Source organism: Emys orbicularis, chromosome 3, assembly GCF_028017835.1.
Source record: "Emys orbicularis isolate rEmyOrb1 chromosome 3, rEmyOrb1.hap1, whole genome shotgun sequence".
Taxonomy (NCBI): domain Eukaryota; kingdom Metazoa; phylum Chordata; order Testudines; family Emydidae; genus Emys; species Emys orbicularis.
The window spans coordinates 171,679,035-171,697,534 of record NC_088685.1 but is presented as its reverse complement, the minus strand read 5'-3'; the positions used below and the strand labels follow the sequence as shown (position 1 = coordinate 171,697,534).

Sequence of the window (18,500 nt, the reverse complement as noted above, 5' to 3'; positions counted from 1 at the left end):
AAAAAGGCAGTTAACGTTCTCTTCCATCAAAAGTCCAACCTGCTATTACACTGAATGAGGGAAGAGTTACCAGACAAGGTTGATTTTAAAATGGGGCTTTTAAATGACTTGAAGCAGGTATTGGTCTGGTTTAACGGTTAGGTATTTTGAATTAGGTTCCTATAGCTGTTTCAATCTTAACCTAATCTACCTCCTCTTTTCTACTTACCTTAAAAAAAATGTGGCTACTTAGCCTTTCTTATTGGGGTACCTGGACACTCAAAGATTAAGTTTGTTCCAAAAGGATTAAGAAACACTCATTAAACGCAACCATATTTTACCCTTAGTCATTTTCAAAGCTAAAGGCAAACCAGACTTATCTGCATGTCCTGATTCCCCCAAAATGTGTGCAATTTTGGTTTAACTGAAGGACTAGATCTATATTGGTACTTTGAAAATTGGGATATAAACTTACTATGAATAAATATTGAGGTAGATTTATCTTTAACCTCACCTACAGAATTGACTACAAAATTGTAGGGGGGAGAGCCATGCTTAGTCAAGTGCCCAATGTCAGGCCAAAAAAGCTCAAATAGAATTTCGTCACTTCCCAGTGTGGGTCCCCAACAGCTAATGTGGACAAGGTGACCTACTTTTCCTGAACCAAGCAGTGACTGATGGCAACAGGTCTGTTGCAACCCGCAAGCTTCTGTTGACATAACATGTAGAATATGCAATACTGAACCACAGAATAGCTGCTCTGGCCTGCTGAAAGAGAGGTGGTTTGAGGGAACCTGAATTTCGATGAAGATGATGAGACATTGATGTTTAGAAAACTCCTTGAAGCTTATGCAATTTATGCCACCCTCCCTGCAACTAGGGGCAATAACAATGTAATTTGCACTTATTTTGTGAGCTGAGCTAAGCATATGGAAAAACAAAAAACTTGAGAGCTAACAGAGCTAAATATCAGAGTTGTACATTGTGTCTGAAGTAGCAAATAGAAAGCACTTGTCTAGACTTTAGCCTCAACTGGAGGCTTGGAGATGGGACATGTGCATAAAATACTAATTCATGACAGACAGGTTTGTACATAGACTTTAAGGTCAGAAGGAACCATTATGATCATCTAGTCTGACCTCCTGCACAACGCAGGCCACAGAATCTCACCCACCGACTCCTGTATCAAACCCTAACCTATGTCTGAGCTATTGAAGTCCTCAAATTGTGGTTTAAAGACGAAGGTGCAGACAATGCTCCTGCAAGTGACCCGTGCCCCACGCTGCAGAGGAAGGCGAAAAACCCCCAGGGCCTCTGCCAATCTGCCCTGGAGGAAAATTCCTTCCCGACATCATATATATTATTAGAATTAATTTTTTTTTTACAGTCAATACAGTAGCATGTATTAGAAATTTGAAAACTATACTAGAGCCAAATTCAGGTGATTGAATTTTAATCATGGAAAATTCCTAAGCTACTCACAGCAAGGTATTTAATAAAACAGCCTATGTATTTTAATTTTTTCTTCAGAAATACATCAAGGATGTGACAAATAAGCATAGTCTGTGCCTTACTAAAAACTACACCGTGTATAATCTGGGCTGACAGGTTATAAAAGGTAGGTGTTGAACCACAGAAAAGTTTCCCATACATTTTTGCTACAGGTTAGAGAGAACTACTCATTCCAGTCCAATTACAGACGTGTACTTCCAACTCGGCTACTGTCATTCAAGAAATGTGTATGCCAGGAAAGGAGTAGTACAGTAGAAATCTAAGTCAAGGATATGGAAGAAAGGAAAAAAAGAGAAAATGGGACTAGTTCCAAAAACGAACTAACTGTGTGATTTGCCCTATTATCTGGCTCAATTGGTCTGGCATGACTCCCTGAAAGGCTAAATGTACTACTTTGTCCAATCCAACAAATAAGGATAAAGTCAGAAAGCAGGTGATTTTTCTTTTACCATCAAACTAGGGCAAGGGTAGTTATGGCTCAGCTATTTAACTTATGCACATTCCAACATCTTTATAAACAAGGTTTTGAAACATTTCAAAGCACATGCTTGTGAGCTTAAAAATCCTACTACTCTGTATTTGTATGAATAGTAGCGGCTAGAGTTCTGCTACCACAGGTGGTCAGAGACTACATGACATCTTTGGACTAGAGGGATTCTTACTCTCACAGACCCACAGGTTTTTCTATTGGAGATTTCATTGCCAATTGGTGCACTTCATAAGCTCAAGTGTCTCAAAGGATGACTTCCAAAAATAAAATGTGTAAGTGCTAACACTATGTAGCTGAGACATCTCTATATATCCTTCACCATGTCTGACTATACTACTGCCACCCCATGTTTGGATCAGATCAGCTGATGGATTGAGAACATCTGGTTGAACCTGAGCAAGATGGAGGCTAAGCTACTGGGCAGAGGAAAGTTCTTGGAGGAGTTTGCAGCTTCCTTTGGTTGAAGGTACATGCCCACAACTAGTCCATTTAGTCGGTAGTTTCAGAGTGCTCTTGGGTTCCTTGCTGATGCTAAACTCTCACAGAGCAGCATCCACAAGTAATGTTTTATACCCTCTGCAGCCGGTCAAGAGACTCCACCCCATCATGGCAGCTGACCTACCCTTAGCTATACACTCCTTCATGGACTACCTCTCATCTGGACTACAGCAATGCAATATACCTGGGCATGAAGACATCCGCCCATCTCACAACATGGCTACCATGAGCACATCAGACCTGCCCTTTGTTCCTTACGCTATCTTCCCATATAATACTGATTCAAGGACTCAGTCTGTGGCCTGGCCCGAGGATATCTAAAAGTTTGTCTTAAAGCTCCACCATGCCGAGTGTGGTCAACAACTCCGCTGCTCAGGCACAATGACATTTTTGAACACAAGGGTAAATCTTGCCTATGCAAGAGACACAACTTTCTCAGAGGCTGGTCTGAAACTGGAATTAACTCCCCCATCACAAATCTCACCTTCCAAGCACTCTCCTTGCCTTCTTTAACACCAGAGCAGCATGTATATAAAAATAACATTACCGAACTGAAATGCTACATTCTCCACTGCGTGGGCAGTACAAGTCACAGGGGACAGCTGTTAATCACATCTCAATGCATTATTAGACACTCATACTACAGTAATGAGGGCGGTATAAGAAGCTATATAAAAGAATATATAATTGTAACGGCAGCCCTCAGAATAAATCTCATTTAGATGACATTTTAATAAAAAGCTCATTCCAGGAATCAGTGGAAACCGCCTCAAGGGTTTGCTATCCCTCCGAGGAACATGGGTTCAAACAGGAAAAGAATGCCTTGATCCCAGCTCAGAGGATGGTCATTAAAGGTCAAAAGTTGACTCCACCTCCAAAAGGCGTTCTTGTTCTCTTGCAGAAATTCAAGATGCTGCAAGACCAGATTCTGGAGATTTACCAGGCAAAAAGAGCTTCATGGCAGATCTTGATTTAAATCAAACCACCCTGAGTTCAGGCACTATTGTTAGTAAGGGCACCAACATATCCAGAAGCACCCTCAATCAAGGACAAATACCATTACTGGATGAATAGATCACACTTGATTTATTTAATACCAGGATTTCTCTAGAATCTCAATATAAATTGTAGAAAGGTCTAATTTGCACCCATCTAAACTGTTTTAAATCTCAATAAGGAGAGGAAGAGTCTTCTTTCTCATTACCTCATAGCCAGATTCTTAAGAAAAATAAACTTAACTCATCCTCCAATACAAGGATCTCTCTCTTGGAAGCTCAGTTTAGTCATCAACACCCACACCGTCTATCCCTATGAACCCCTGATTTGCTTCTATGCATTTCATTGCTTTCTAAAATGACTTTTCTGGTTAACTCTGAGTTTTATCCCGTTTACGGGGCTATTGCTCAACTTTTTTTTTTTTTTAAACTGTTACTATAGTCTGACTGTATCATTTCAGAATTCCTCTCCCCTAGGAATACCCTATGGGGCACCTCCTGACATCACTGCTTTGCAATTGCCCCCATGCTGCTTCTGCACCTAGGGAGCTATGGGTGAGAACTGGAAGACATGCCCTTCAAAGAGCAAAACAGCATGTTATAATGAGCATTTCTCTTTCCAACTGTGCGACAGGTTAACAAACACATGCTTTTCAAAAAACAGATGGATATATTCTGCTGCTCTTAGCAAAGAAATGTTTCACCTGCTAGTCACAGCTGCCCTTCTCCAAATCAATTGTTTCATACAAGGCAGTTGCAGTTCTATTGATTTTGCAGATGCCTCCTTCCAAACAACACGGGGAGTGAGACAAGTTAGGGCTTGTCTACATTTAAAACGTTACAGCAGCACAGCCAGCGCTGCAGTAGCGCTTCAGCGCTGGAACTACCTACACAGACGGGATGGGTTCTCTCATCGGCGTAGGTAATCCACCTCCCCAAGAGGCGGTAACTACATCAGCAGAACAATCCTCCATGGACCTAGCGCTGCCTCCAGGGAACTTAGGTTAGTTTAACAAGTGTGAGTTTTTCACACCCCTGAGGGATGTAGTTAAACCAACCTAATTATCTAGTGTAGACCATCTCTTTATTACTCTGCCCCTTCAGTGTCGTCGTGCTGGGAGAAATTCAGGGTAAAACCATTCCATAGGTAGAGATGAAAATAACTACATAGGTAGTCATCTTCCACCATTGAACTGGTGTTCACTTCCATGTTTTCTGAAGTGCACTGTCTAGTCTACTTCTAAATGACCCAAGCTTCCTTAATTTCCTTCATCTATTCTACAGTTTATTTGATGATCTTTTTAAGAACTGTTTCTTAAAATTCAGCCTCAATTTTCCTTTTCCATTATGCTGACTTCCATCCCTAGGACAAACCTAGACAATTCCTCTCACTCTTGAAAATAATTGTAGGTGCTCGTTGTAGCTTAGGCTCCTTTTGAAAGTCCCAGCCTTAAACTAACGTTTATTAATATTTTCTAACAAGTCAATCTCTCCAGCTCCTTACTCTGATATTCTAGGTCTAGTCTCACCAGTGTAACATAAACAAGGACAATCAGCTTCCTGGCTTCTCTGTCCAGTCAAGTTTTTCCAGGCCACATCAGTAAAGCCATAAGGGCAATATAAACTCTCCGCTGTGTTATGCTTTTATGAAATGTGGGAAAGCAACTTTGAAACTGCTTGCTGGAGAGCTGGAATAAGGAACCAATGAAACATGAAAGTCAGTCATATCTGTCACTATGCATCACAGCAAGCTTCTTCAAAGCCATGCTGCCTTTTGCTTTGAGGAGCAGCTCTATTAGACAAGGTTACTATTGCTGCACCGTATGTATTGAATGATTCTCGCAGCAACTACAGAATGACAATCAGCTAAGGTCTGCCACATTCAGAAAACCCTTACAGAGGACTACTTACCTCCTGTTTGAACTCCACAGTCTCACGCCCATCTTCTTCTTTTGTTTTCACCAAGGACATTTTGACCCAGGTTCGAAAACCACCCGAGAACTTCCAGCTGGAGTATGAGCTTTCGCAATCTTTCATGAATTCTGTTTTATCTGGACTGGGGGGCAAGGAATAGTGTTACTTCTCTGAACTCATTTGGACCAAAATATTTTACTACTTCAGGATGCTCAAATTGCAAAATTGAAGGTCTTTTACAATGCGTTGGAGTTACTTTTAACTGGGATTTGCTTGTTTGGACACCAGATACAGAACTCCTAAAACATAACTTGTGTTAGATTTTAATTTTTTTTATCTGTATTACACACCTGTTTTGATCCAATCTGCAATGTATTTCCCCCTCACAACACCCCTGTGAGGTAGGGAAGTGCTATTATCCGCAATTTACAGACTGGGAACTGAGGCACAGATTACATGATGTCCCAAAGTCACAGAAGAAATTCTGGGTGAAGCTAGGACTTGAAGCCAGGTCCCCCAAGTCCCAGCTACGGCCCTAACCAGTAGGCCAGCCTTCCTCTCTGAATGACGTTGCTTGTCAATCCTTCTTGGTAAAATACCTCCAGGACGCTCAACAATCAAGCCTCCACTCAATTATTAACCTATATTACAGCAGCCCCTAGAAACCTCAGTCAGAACCAGAGTCCCTCTTCTCAGGCTAGGTTCTGTATGTGCAGAGAGGTTCCTCTCATATGCTTGCAGTGCATTCTGTGTACTTGATAAGAATGTGTTTTATGTCTGTACATTGTTGTCTTTAACTTCTCATTTTCTTGCTTTTAAGTTCTTGGATTTTCTGGTGATGTGATAAGGTAACTAAGTGACAACACCATACTTATCCTAACTTGTGAAACTCACATTCTGTTTGTTCCTGGAATATATACTGAAGGCCTGATTTTAAAATGAAACTCCCATTTTGCAATAATAGCAGTTGTTTTCATAACCTGACTGCTCCCAAATGAAGGCATTACCACCTAACTGCAGTGACTCGTAGTAGCAAAATAGATTACTTTCTAGTACTATGGGCTTGACTTTTTTTAAACTGCTGGTACCTGTTTGACAGTGAATGGAAAGGCGGCCTAATTCTTCTGCGTATAGCATCTGTTTTCCACCCAACCTCTGGTCAAAAAGGTAAAGAGCTCAAGAAATTAACCTCTTGTCAGTTGGTCCAAAGATAAATATCTCTTTGTGGGGCTGCACACGCCTGTGCTTCTAGCCCCCTTCTGCTTCATGCCAATCCCTGAAGCCATTTTTAATACATTTTCATGAGAAATGAGCAGCTGAACCCCACTAATGTTATGATTTGTTAAGGCACAGGCTGGTCATTTTTACTAACCAGGGGCAGCTGATTTTTAAAGAGCATGGTATAAGGTAACCCAATCATTCAAGAGGGTTGGGGCTCAGCCACACCTGTGCCAGATTTAGCTCACCTCTTGGGGTGAAAAGAATGTGCACCTGGGTCACATGATGGGAACCATGTGACTAACAACCAGATCTGCTGGGAGATATTAGGGAAGTCTATGATCATTCAGAGGAGAGACAAAGGAGCAGGACCTCTGTGAGTGAACTACTCCCAGCAGAGAGAGCAGAACAAATTCTGAAAGAGAAAGTGGTCAAGGACATAGAGGTAAATGGTAATTGGGATAAAATACAACATGGTGTTACAAAAGGTAGATCGTGCCAGACCAATCTGATCTCTTTGAGAAGATAACTGATTCTTTTAGACAAAGGAAATGCAGTAGATTTAATCTACCTAGATTTCAGTAAGGCATTTGATACAGTTCCACATGGGAAATTATTAGTTATGTTGGAGAAGATGGGGATATATGAGAATTGAAACGTGGATAAAGAACTGGTTAAGGGGGAGACTACAATGGGTCAGAAGGAAAGGTGAACTGTTGGGCTGGAGGGAGGTTACTAGTGGAGTTACGCAGGAATCGAACTTGGTACCAGACTTATTTAACATTTTTATTAATGATCTTGGCACAAAGTGGGTGTGTGCTAATAAAATTTGCAGAGGATACAAAGTTGGGAGGTATAGTCAATACGGAGGAAGACCAGAATATCATTCAAGAAGATCTGGATGACCATAGAAATTGGATGAAATTTAATAGTGCAAAGTGCAAGATCATGCACTTAAGGACTAATAAGAATTTTTGCTATAAATTGGGGAATTAGCAGTTGGAAGTGACAGGAGGAGAAAGACCTGAGTATATTGGTTGATCTCAGGATGACTATCAGCTGCCAATGTGATGCAGTGGTGAAAAAGGCTAATGCAGTCCTAGCATGCTTCCGGCAAGGTATTTCCAGCAGAGACAGGGACGTGTTAGTACCATTATACAAAGCACTGGTGAGACCTCATCTGGAATAGTGTGTGCAATTCTGGTCTCTTATGTTTAAGAAAGATGAATTCCAATGAGAACAGGTGCAGAGAAGGGCTACTAGGATGATCTGAGGAATGGAAAACCTACCTTATGAGAGGCGATTCAAAGAGTTTGGCCTAACCAAAAGAAGGCTGAGGGGAGATATGATTGCTCTCTATAGATATATCAGAGGGATAAATACCAGGGAAGGAGAGGAATTATTTAAGTTAAGCACCAATGTGTACACAGAAACAAATGAATATAAACTAATTCATAGAATATCAGGGTTGGAAGGGACCTCAGGAGGTCATCTAGTCCAACCCCCTGCTCAAAGGAGGACCAATCCCCAGACAGATTTTTGCCCCAAATCCCTAAATGGCCCCTCAAGGATTGAACTCACAACGCTGGGTTTAGCAGGCCAATGCTCAAACCACTGAGCTATCCCTCCTGGCCATCAACAAGTTGAGGCTTGAAATTAGACAACAGTTTCTAACTATCAGAGGAGTGAAGTTCTAGAACAGCTTTCCAAGGGGAGCAGTGGGGGCAAAAAACCTAACTGGCTTCAAGACTGAGCTTCATAAGTTTATGAAGGGGTACGACTGCATACAATGGCATGTAACCGAGCTGCGACTGTTACCAGCACATATCTCCCACTGGCTGGTGATGGGATGCTAGATGGGGAGGGCTCTGAGTTAATACAGAGAATTCTTTCCTAGGTGTCTTGCCCACATGCTCAGGGTCTAACTGATCAAAATATTTGGGGTCAGGAAGGAATTTTCTCCTGGGTCAGATTGGCAGAGACCTATCTAGTGTAAATGGTGGATTCTCTGTAACTTGAAGTCTTTAAATCATGATTTGAGGACTTCAGTAACTCAGCCAGAGGTTAGGGGTCTATTACAGGAGAGGTGAGTGAGGTTCTGTGGCCTGCAATGTGCAGGAGGTCAGACTAGATTATCATGATGGTCCCTTCTGGCCTTAAAGGCTCTGAGCACTCCATTAAAGCGCAGGAGCCTGGCCAATCCAACTTGCCTTTCTCGATCAAGGACTGTTGCTGAGTGTCCTCTGCTGGGCCCAAGCCGCTTTTCCCTGCACACTCAGCAGCTGGGCTCCTGTTTCTCTTCGCACCAACCCATAAGCTCTGATTGCAGTGTGGTGGAGCTAAGCCTGGGGAGAGCAGCAGCTGACCAGGCTTGGTGATGGCTGCCTTATGCTGTGGTGTCTGATCAGCCCTTCTTTGGCTTAACATGACTATGCATGGAAGGGGGGGCCCATCCAAAAGTGACACCCCGCCAGGGAGGTGAGGCGATATGTTCTAAGCTCAAATGTTCAAGAGAAACCCACGTTCAAATTTCACTATATACATGAAAGAAGCAGAACTACGGGCAAAGAAAACAGTGCTCAAAGGAAAAGCACTAGATTATCTTCACCCCCACCTTGGAAGATCAAATCCCAGGGCATTTAGTGGCTCTAGGAACATTTAGATCAGCTGTTCGTTAAGGCACTCAGACAAAAGGACCAAGCTTCGGATACGAGAAACCCACACAAAAAGGAAATGGGCAAAACATCAAACAAAAAGCAAATGAAACAAAACATGATTCAAGGGAACTGGGTCTCACAATGGCTCATTCTCCGTTAGCTGTAAGAGACGGTAATGAGCAGTACAGCCATAGCTCATGGGGACAAATCCAGAACAGTCCAATGCTTTATCACTTTGCAGCGGAAAATGTATAATTAGAAGTTTACCAAGCAAACAGGCCCATCACAAGCCTGAGGAATGACTAACCTACAATGTCCTGGAAGAACTTTCCAAGCCAAATCATACAAGGAAATGGAAAATCTAGGCAGTAAGTTATGAAACCCAATCTGAATGCTACAGCCCTAACTTTTCAGAATGAAGGGACATTGATAGATCGGTTAGGCCCAAAATGATGTAGCACTTGTGGGCTTTTCAAATGTTCAATTCAATGAATTTGGGAGTAGCAATGAGAAAGCATTTAGCTATGCTCCTGCATGTGTTTCCAATCCAGACCATTGTAGCACTGTACCAGAGCATTAGAATCAGAAAATGAAACTGACTAAAAAAAACCAGACCAAGCTGGGGGGGGGGGGGGGGGGGCGGAAGTTTGCTCCAAATTACATAAAAATGAAGAGAAAATTAGGGTTTTCAATTCACTTTTAACCTGTATTTAGTGAGGCAGGTAAAATTTTGTTGCATTTTAAATACATAATTTAAACTGACTAATTTCCTTTTTACTCTCCTATGGTAGATTCGCTGAAAAGTCCGCTCTGTCATTGCTTCAGTCAGTGGTTGACGTGGATAGAAAAGTATGGGAGGAGTCTGACATCCCCACATGTGCCCATCCCACCCCCCAAATTAATTCTGCCACCACCTCTGCTTCTCCTACGGTTCCTGGATTTCTTTATCACACTGTCCCAGGCTGCGGGGGGGGGTAGGGGGGAGAGAAGCCCTGCAGTTGGGTCCTTTTTCCCCCCTTCCAGGCGGGAGAAGCAGTTCTGGGGCTCTTCACCCTCCCTTGGCTGAGGGCTGCTGGGGAAAGGGCAGAGGAACCAACCCATCCCTGTTGCTCAGAGGAGGGGGAAAGAGGGAGCCGACCTGCTCTGAGCTGAGCTCTTTCTGCTCCTGCTCCTATGCGAATGGTGTCCGTTCTGGAGGGAAGGGGGAAGAGAGCTCTGTCTGCGTTTTGCAGCAACCCTGACTGGACGCTCTTCCCCATGAGACAGGTAAATGGGGCACGCAGCCAATCAGACAATACGAAAAATGTGTGCCCCTCAGCACCCCCATCCCGCTGGTGAGAAGCGTTATTTCCCACACTTTAAGCACTGGCTTCAGTTTTTGCCAATTAAACTTTTCTACATATTACAGCTTTGAAACCTTGACCTTGCTGCAAGTGCTCTATAATACAATTCCTAGTGCACCCTGCAGCTGAGGCTCTCAAAGCACTTTAAAAATATTAACTGAACCTCCCCTGTAAAGTAAATTATCGTTACAATTTTACAGATGAGGAAACTGCAGCACAAAAAGGTTGTGGCTTGCCCAGGGCCAGAGGCACAGAAAATTGCTCTCCCGATTGCCAGTGTTATGGCTGGAGTGCCAGACAACACCTCCCGTGATAATACCCCTGCTTATTATGGGTTTATCTAGATCAGGGGTAGGCAACCTATGGCACGCGTGATTTTCAGTGGCACTCACACTGCCTGGGTCCTGGCCCCCGGTCCGGGGGGCTCTGCATTTTAATCTAAGCTTCTTAAACATTTTAAAAACCTTATTTACTTTACATACAACAATAGTTTAGTTATATATTATAGACTTATAGAAAGAGACCTTCTAAAAACGTTAAAATGTAGTACTGGCACACGAAACCTTAAATCAGAGTGAATAAATGAAGACTCGGCACACCACTTCTGAAAGGTTGCCAACCCCTGATCTAGATGGATACTGACTAACCTTTGACCACAAATACTAGACACATTGGATACTTCCTAAAATATTTCATGACTAAGGCATTAGGATATTTCATGACATAAGGCATCTTGCATTAGGATCATCTAACCTGGAGCCCTACTGAGTCCCATTGAAATCAAAGGGATTCAGCGGAGCACCGAGGTCTGGACTAGCAAATCCTGATACAAGATCCTGGCCCAAAAATGCCAATATATTGAACCAAATGTCTGTTGATTCCTTTCATTATTGCTCTAGTGTAAGAGTCTCTTTTAAAGTCAGCAAGCCACAAGGTACAATAGAGTCAATTACATGGGAACGCCATATTTTTAGAAGTTCTGTTCCTTTTGTGTTGTAATTCACTAATCTGTACAATTCTGTGTGTGGCAATCCAGGCACTAGGGACTAGTGGTGAATTCTAATTAGATCATTGAATAGCACAGGCTCCATTCCCAAGTGGGCAATTATGATTTAATTCTGCTGTTCATCTTGCAACACTACAGAGATAAGGAAATCATTTTATTTTAGATTTGCTAAGATGATACCTACCTTCTAGATTTTCTGTGAAGTTTTGTTTTCCTTCCTTCTAACCCAGATGTTAAACTAATAATAAAGGAAAGAAAAACTCTCTTCTCTAGCGTTACTTTTTATAAATAAACGTTTCATTAATTTTCCTCACTACAATTAATATTGGCATGTACAGCAGCAACCTTAAAAACCACGTGCGCGCACACACACACACACACACACACACACACACACACACACAAATGGAAGAACCAACTACTACTCCGGCTCCAGAAACAGCATACATTCTACAAAGGCCAAAAGAGCACAGCAAGCAGTGAGTAAATCAGTGATTCTGACATCTGGTTAAATTCAGCTAGAGACAGTCAGGCCCAGCAGAGGTCTCTACGCTTGGTTAACCACAAGACTTGGGATACAAATCTCCAGACACAACAGAGGCCTGCGGCAGCCTTCACTGATGTCGTTTGCTGTAGAATATTAAGCACAGACGCACAATATATAATAAAGACTGACACTGTCCCATGGAATTTCTGCCCAAAGGCAATCATGTAGGGCCTGATCCAAGCCCACTGAAGTCAATAGGAGTCTTTCCACTGTCTTCAATGGGCTTTGGATCACGTCCATAGATGACAAGAGCCCCTAAGAACAGAGAACATTTCACAGCAGCCAGTCAATTATTCTCCAAAGCAACACAAAAACTAAATGCAGCCATGGCATAGTAATGCAGGAATTCTATAGGATACAACCCATCAGCCATCATATTGCACAGTGTCTTTAATAGGAGTTACTTTATGTGAACTGTTGTGCATATCACTGATGAGAAAGAATGCATTATCAGAACTAGCATCACCTTCTATCATTACAGTGAGTGAATTATTAACAACACTGAGCAAAAGCCAATAACTAGAGTTTTAAGAGACAGTATAAAGTGACACAAATAAAGATGTAAAACAGAAGATGTTTTATAAACATCTCAGTGCTGATTCCTGCATCAGAGTGCAAGCTCAGTAGTTGGACGGAGGGGAGTGAATTGTATGGAAATTATTTAAACAAGATACGTGCTTAAATAGACATCTACTGGAAATCTGACCAAGTGCATATATGAATCTATAAGGTTTTTAGATTTATTTCATGGTCAAGCTTGGACTCTTCAATTATTCAATCCACTTCATTTCTAAGGCTCTCAATACTGTAGCTAATTGTAGGTTACCAAGGCAGCAATATATAGTACATGAAAAACTAGAATAAAAAGAAAAGCAAATTATAAAGTAAATGATTCATGTTAAGCTTAATTTATATTGAAAGTTACAAAGCAGATCATTACCCAAAATTCATTTAATCCCAGACTCTCAGCTAGAACACTTACTGTGTTAAGGATCTGTTCACCCTAACTGAACCCATCATATGCTGCCAAGTTTACTTAGTTTGTTCAAAGTTTATGCCAAATCCCGCTTGCCTTACTGCTGCAAATGGACACATAAGTCTCTTCGGAGTCACATTTTGCAACCCAGGGCAGGGAAGGCACAATGGGTCGATGGTGGTAAGATGGAGAGTGAAGCGAACCCACTCCACAGTCACCTGGCAGTGACGGCTCCTGTCATGTGGAGCTGGGCCTGGCTCTCCATGGCACGATGGTGCATTGGATCAAAGTGCCATCCAGGTTTGGCCCAGCCACTCCCCATCATGACGGAGGGGTGGCCGGACCAAATTTGAGTGAGCGACCACACAACCCTGTGCACCATGTTGCAACTGTTGGAGCAGGGAGCTGGAACCAGCCCCAGAGGACAGGAGCCACCGCTGCCAGGGGAGCACAGTGCAGGCTTGCTCACCAGCCCCATGTGAAAAGGCACCACACACCCCCAAAGGCTGCAGAGGGGGCATTCACCCCCATTAGCTCTGTCACTGCATCAACCCGATTACATGTGGATCCAATTTAAACCATTTGATTTCTCTGCCTTTGCAGCTCTGGTGCCTTCCAGTGTGAGGGCCAGGTGGGTCAGCGGGCAGCTTCTTTAGGTGCGGCGCAACTTGCCCCCTTTCCCATTGGTTAAGCAATTATGTCATCTCTGATCTGCCTAATTATGGCAAGCCTGGGGGCCTGGGTGTAGAATCGAGTTCCCTCAAACACAATTCCCAGCTACTGTGCCTATAAGCGGTCTGACATACATGCCATTATGGAAACTGGGCTTAAATCCTGCAGTGCACTGGGACTCTGTGTATTGTTCATTTTTAAGCAGTTCCGACTTACTTGGACACATACCGACCCTTGCAGAGCTTGAATATGGCACAAAAGGGGCAGGCATCTGGAGGTGCCAGTGTTCAGACTGTGTACGCTGTCAGCAAGAGACAGGCATTGCACGACTGGCTGGCTGACTCTATATGGTAGAAACAACGAGGAGTCTGGTGGCACCTTAAAGACTAACAGATTTATTTGGGCATAAGCTTTCGTGGGTAAAAAACCCACTTCATCAGATGCATATTTAAGGTGCCACTGGATTCCTCATTGTTTTTGTGGATACAGACTAACACAGCTACCCCTCTGATACAATTAGCTACCGTATAGGGTAAGTTACCAAGGCAGCAACATATATTACATAAAAACTAGAAAAAGAAAGCAGATTGTAAAATATATGATTCATGCTAAGCTTAATTTATATTGAAAGCTACAAAGCAGTGTTTTCTTGTACTGAAATAGCAATAGTACATTTGAAATACCTGGACACTGATACTTTCTGGGATGTTCTAGCACTACGTAAGATTACAGAAGATCAGTACTTATTATGAAAGCTAATGTTTTCCCTTTCTCAGTGAAGGACAAATGCTTTGTGGAAAATTTTTCAGAAAAATCAATTATTTGTTACCAAAAAGCACCCGCAATTTAAGCCCGTTGAGGCATCTGTTCTATGTTTGTGCTGGCTGCTGTCCAATCAGGCCCCAACCTGGCTGAGGCTTCTAGATGCTACTGAAATACAAATGATGAGGATGATAATACTAAAAATATTATTTTCCCCTCCCCGCCTCAGAGGACTGGCTGTCCCCATAATTTATATGAACTATGCTGTGGTGTGTGTTTTTTCTGGCTCTGCTCTCTTTTCTCTTACCACGTGTGTGAATATTACTGTTTTCCCAATGTAGGACCTGATTTAAAGCCTATTGAAATCAATAGAAAGGCAGACTCCCATTGACTTCAGTGGGCTTTGGATCAGGGCCAGAGAGAGCAGCAGAACCAAGTAATTGTAATTAAATGCAAAGACTGAATAAAAATACCCCCTCTCCCCCCACAGGTAAGGGGGGCTCAATAAAAGGGTGAGATTTTCAAAATGCTCAGTGTTGGATTAATTCTGCTCCCACTACAGTGAATGGGGATATGGCTACATTGCAACTGGGAGCGAGCCAGGGCCCGCGGGCTCTTCCTAGGAGGTCTCCCGCTAGTGCACTAAAAATAGCTAAGTACATGTTGCAGCTCAGGCTGGAGCTTAGGCTCTCAAGCTGGGGAGGGGGATCTTCTGAGCCCGAGCCACACCATCAAAGCAATGTCCACACTGCTATTTTTAGTGCGCCAGCGTGAGCCCCACGAGCACGAGCCCGGCTTGCTCCCAGCTGCAGTGCAGAGATACTGTGGGAGTTGTACCATTCACTTCAATGGAAGCAAGAGTCTGTCGGATGCTGAGTGCTTTTGAAACTCCCACCCAAACAGGTGAGTCGTTTTGTCGAGCCTTACACGAGGGTCCGGAGTGACTATGTTTAAGCTTTCAGATAAAACATCACGGATTCTTTTTAATCATTGATTTTAAAAACCCCCAACAGAAATAAAAACAGAAAAATAATCATTCTTTAAAATCTATTTCCCGTTTGTGCTGCCCGCTGAGATTCACTTCCAGGTCACCCAGAGCAGCAGCACAGACTGCACCAAAGATACTGACTGGCCAAAAGGCAAGTGATGAGTGGTGGCAACATTGATCAGAGGTGATTTTTGCCACTGAAAACCATTTCCACAGCTCAAAATTCTTCAGTCACCAACATTAATGACTAGAAACCAATTTTTCCAAAGCATGAAAGTGCCCCAAGCTAGCCCAAACACACACCTAAAATCAGTAAAAACAGAAGTGGAAAACAAGAAGCCCTACTTTCATTCTACTAGTAACAATATGCATTTTACAATATATTTGCTAGGCCACACCCTTTATTCCTGTGCGTACCTGTTGAGGAAGTCCTGGAAAGAAGAGAACAGAAGATAGTTTATTGCACTGAAATCCTGGTCTGTTTCATTTAAATGGAACTGCAAAAACACCAGTTCCCTTTTCTTCACATCTCGAGGTCCTTGGACAATCAAAGCATGTTTCTAGAAGCACAGAGAAAGAGAGAGAGTTATTGATAGAACTATGAAAAAAGTAAAAGAATCCTCATTTCCTGTCACTGAACTTGCCACCTGTCACTAATGTATGGCAGAAACCTAGTATACATGGGGATTTTCATGTCTGGGGTAAGTACACATCAATTAAGATGTCCAGTGAGAATGCCAGGGCATACTTAAATTCCTGCTTGCTGATTAAGGGTATAGCCACACTGCAAAGTGAAGGTGTGATAATAGCACAGGGAGGCATACTCGTGTTAGCTTTATATTTAGCTAGCACAGGTAACGCAGCAGTGTAGATGTATTAGCATGGACTAGCAACCCAAATAAGTACCCTGGGTCCCTGGAGGGCTCGTACTCTGGAGCCTGGGCCACCATGTGTATGCTGCTTTTGTTACCTGAACTAACTCGATTAAAGCTAACTCAGGGATGCCTACCCATACTACGATTACGCTGTCACTTTGCAGTGTAGACATTGCCTGAGATTTGAAGTCTTTAAATCAAGATTGGATGTCTTTTTAAAAGTTCTAGTTTCACTACAGTCATTGCGCTTGATGCAGAAGTTACTGGGTGAGGTTCTATGGCCTATGTTATGTCTGAGGTCAGATTAGATTATTATAATCCCTTCTGACCTTAAAATCTGTGAATCTATGATTTTTCAGCTCTTGGAACCTGAGGAGTGATCCTGGCTAGTCTAGAAGTAGGTCTACACTTCAAGCTGGGGGGAGCAGGGCAGGGAGGGGTGAGTGTAAGTTCCCTCTAAACTGTGCGGCCGCGCAGCTGCCTAATAAGCCACACCCAGGGATGCCTCTCCCCCAGCACTGACCTGCCACGGCGGGGAGAGGTGCCCCTCCCCGCCGGCCCCAACATGGACCTGCTCTGCCCCAGACTTGCCACGGCTGGGGGAGAGGAGCCCCTCCCTCGACCTGGCCTGGCCCAGCCCCGCCGGAGCTGCCGGGGAAAGAAGCCCCTCCCCAGGCCCACCAGAGCTGCCGGGGAGAGGAGACCCTCCCTTGGCCCAGACCAGGCCCGCCGGAGCTGCTGCCACCAGGGAGAGGTGCCTCTCCCCCGGCCCCAACTGCTGCGGCGAGAGAGGACTGGGGGAAGTCATCTCTCCCCACCGCAGTCCTGGGGCAGCCTGCACCCCAAACCCCTCATCCCCAGCCCCACCCCAGAGCCCACCCACCCCCCGCACCACAGCCCCAGCCCTGAGCCCCCTCCTGCACCCCAAATCCCTCATCCTCAGCCCCACCCCCGAGCCCGCACTCCCAGACAGGGCCCTCATCCCACAACACCCCCCAACCCTCTGCCCCAGCCCTGAGCCCCCTCCCACACTCTGAACCCGTCGGCCCCGCCCCCACCACATGAATTTTGTTATGTGCACCAATATGGAGGTGTCACACATCACCTCCATATTGGTGCACATAACAAAATCCATTCCGCACATGGGTGGGAAAAATTAGAGAGAATACGGGTGTGAGTCCCAGTTCAAGGAGCCATACCCATGTCAGCTCTCCCCAAAATAATACCCTAAAAATCCAGTGTAGTCCCAGCAGCACAAGTGACAGGAGGGGCTAGCCTCCCCGGAACATTCCCATCCAAGGCTCAAAAATGTGGACATCTCCTAGGTGGAGGCCCACTGGAAGAGCAGTGTTCCATAAAATACTGTAGTAAAGGTCCACGACATTGCAGTAAGATTATTGTAAGGTGAGAGGGTACACAATCTAGTGGATTGTGAGTCCAGGAACTCTGGTTCAGTTCACTTTGTGACCTGGGGCAACATTTAGCCTCTACACCCCAGTTTCTCCATCAGTAAAAGAAGTGCTAACCAATTAACGCTTGTAAAATGCTCTGAGATTTGGATGAAAGGGGCTATGTAAGTATGATACTGTTTTGTGCCACTGCTACAGACTACTGATGTATGTTATAAAGGCCAGTACCTTTTCAGGGCCCAATCATACATTCTTTACGGAATCACACCTCCTATTGACTCCAACCTGCCTTGAAGTCACTGGGAGTTCTGTGTGCACAAGGAATGCAAGATTGGATCCCAAAAGCCTCTTCCAGCAGCCCCTGGATGACTTGAGAGCCTACCTGAGGAGAAGGTGGGGATTCCCTGCAAAACAGAATGTCACTCATCTAGCCCAAACATCTCAAATGAATATAATTCTAAGATCCAACACCGACGATAGACAAACCTTGACTGACAGGCTTTAAAAGTGATGTCAGGGAGCAGAACCCCATTTTAAGCAGAGAAAACATAATATTGTACATGAAGTTGCATACCAGACAGCATGTCCAATCTAGATCCCTGATCCTGCAATTTGTTGTCTTGCAGGAGAAGTCCCGTTGACTCCAGTGGGACTCTCCG

General features: G+C 43.8%; 1 protein-coding gene across 3 annotated transcripts in view; it reads right to left on the bottom strand.

Annotated features, from left to right (window-relative positions):
- PACC1 (proton activated chloride channel 1) overlaps positions 1–18,500 on the bottom strand; it is a 33,670-nt gene that overhangs the window by 1,418 nt on the left and 13,752 nt on the right. For all 3 annotated transcript variants that reach the window (XM_065400307.1, XM_065400308.1, XM_065400309.1), the window contains 2 exons: positions 15,975–16,117; positions 5,386–5,530 (listed from right to left, as the gene is read on the bottom strand). In XM_065400307.1, coding sequence (XP_065256379.1) covers positions 5,386–5,530; positions 15,975–16,117 — 288 coding nt within the window. The remainder of the gene's footprint in view (positions 1–5,385; positions 5,531–15,974; positions 16,118–18,500) is intronic.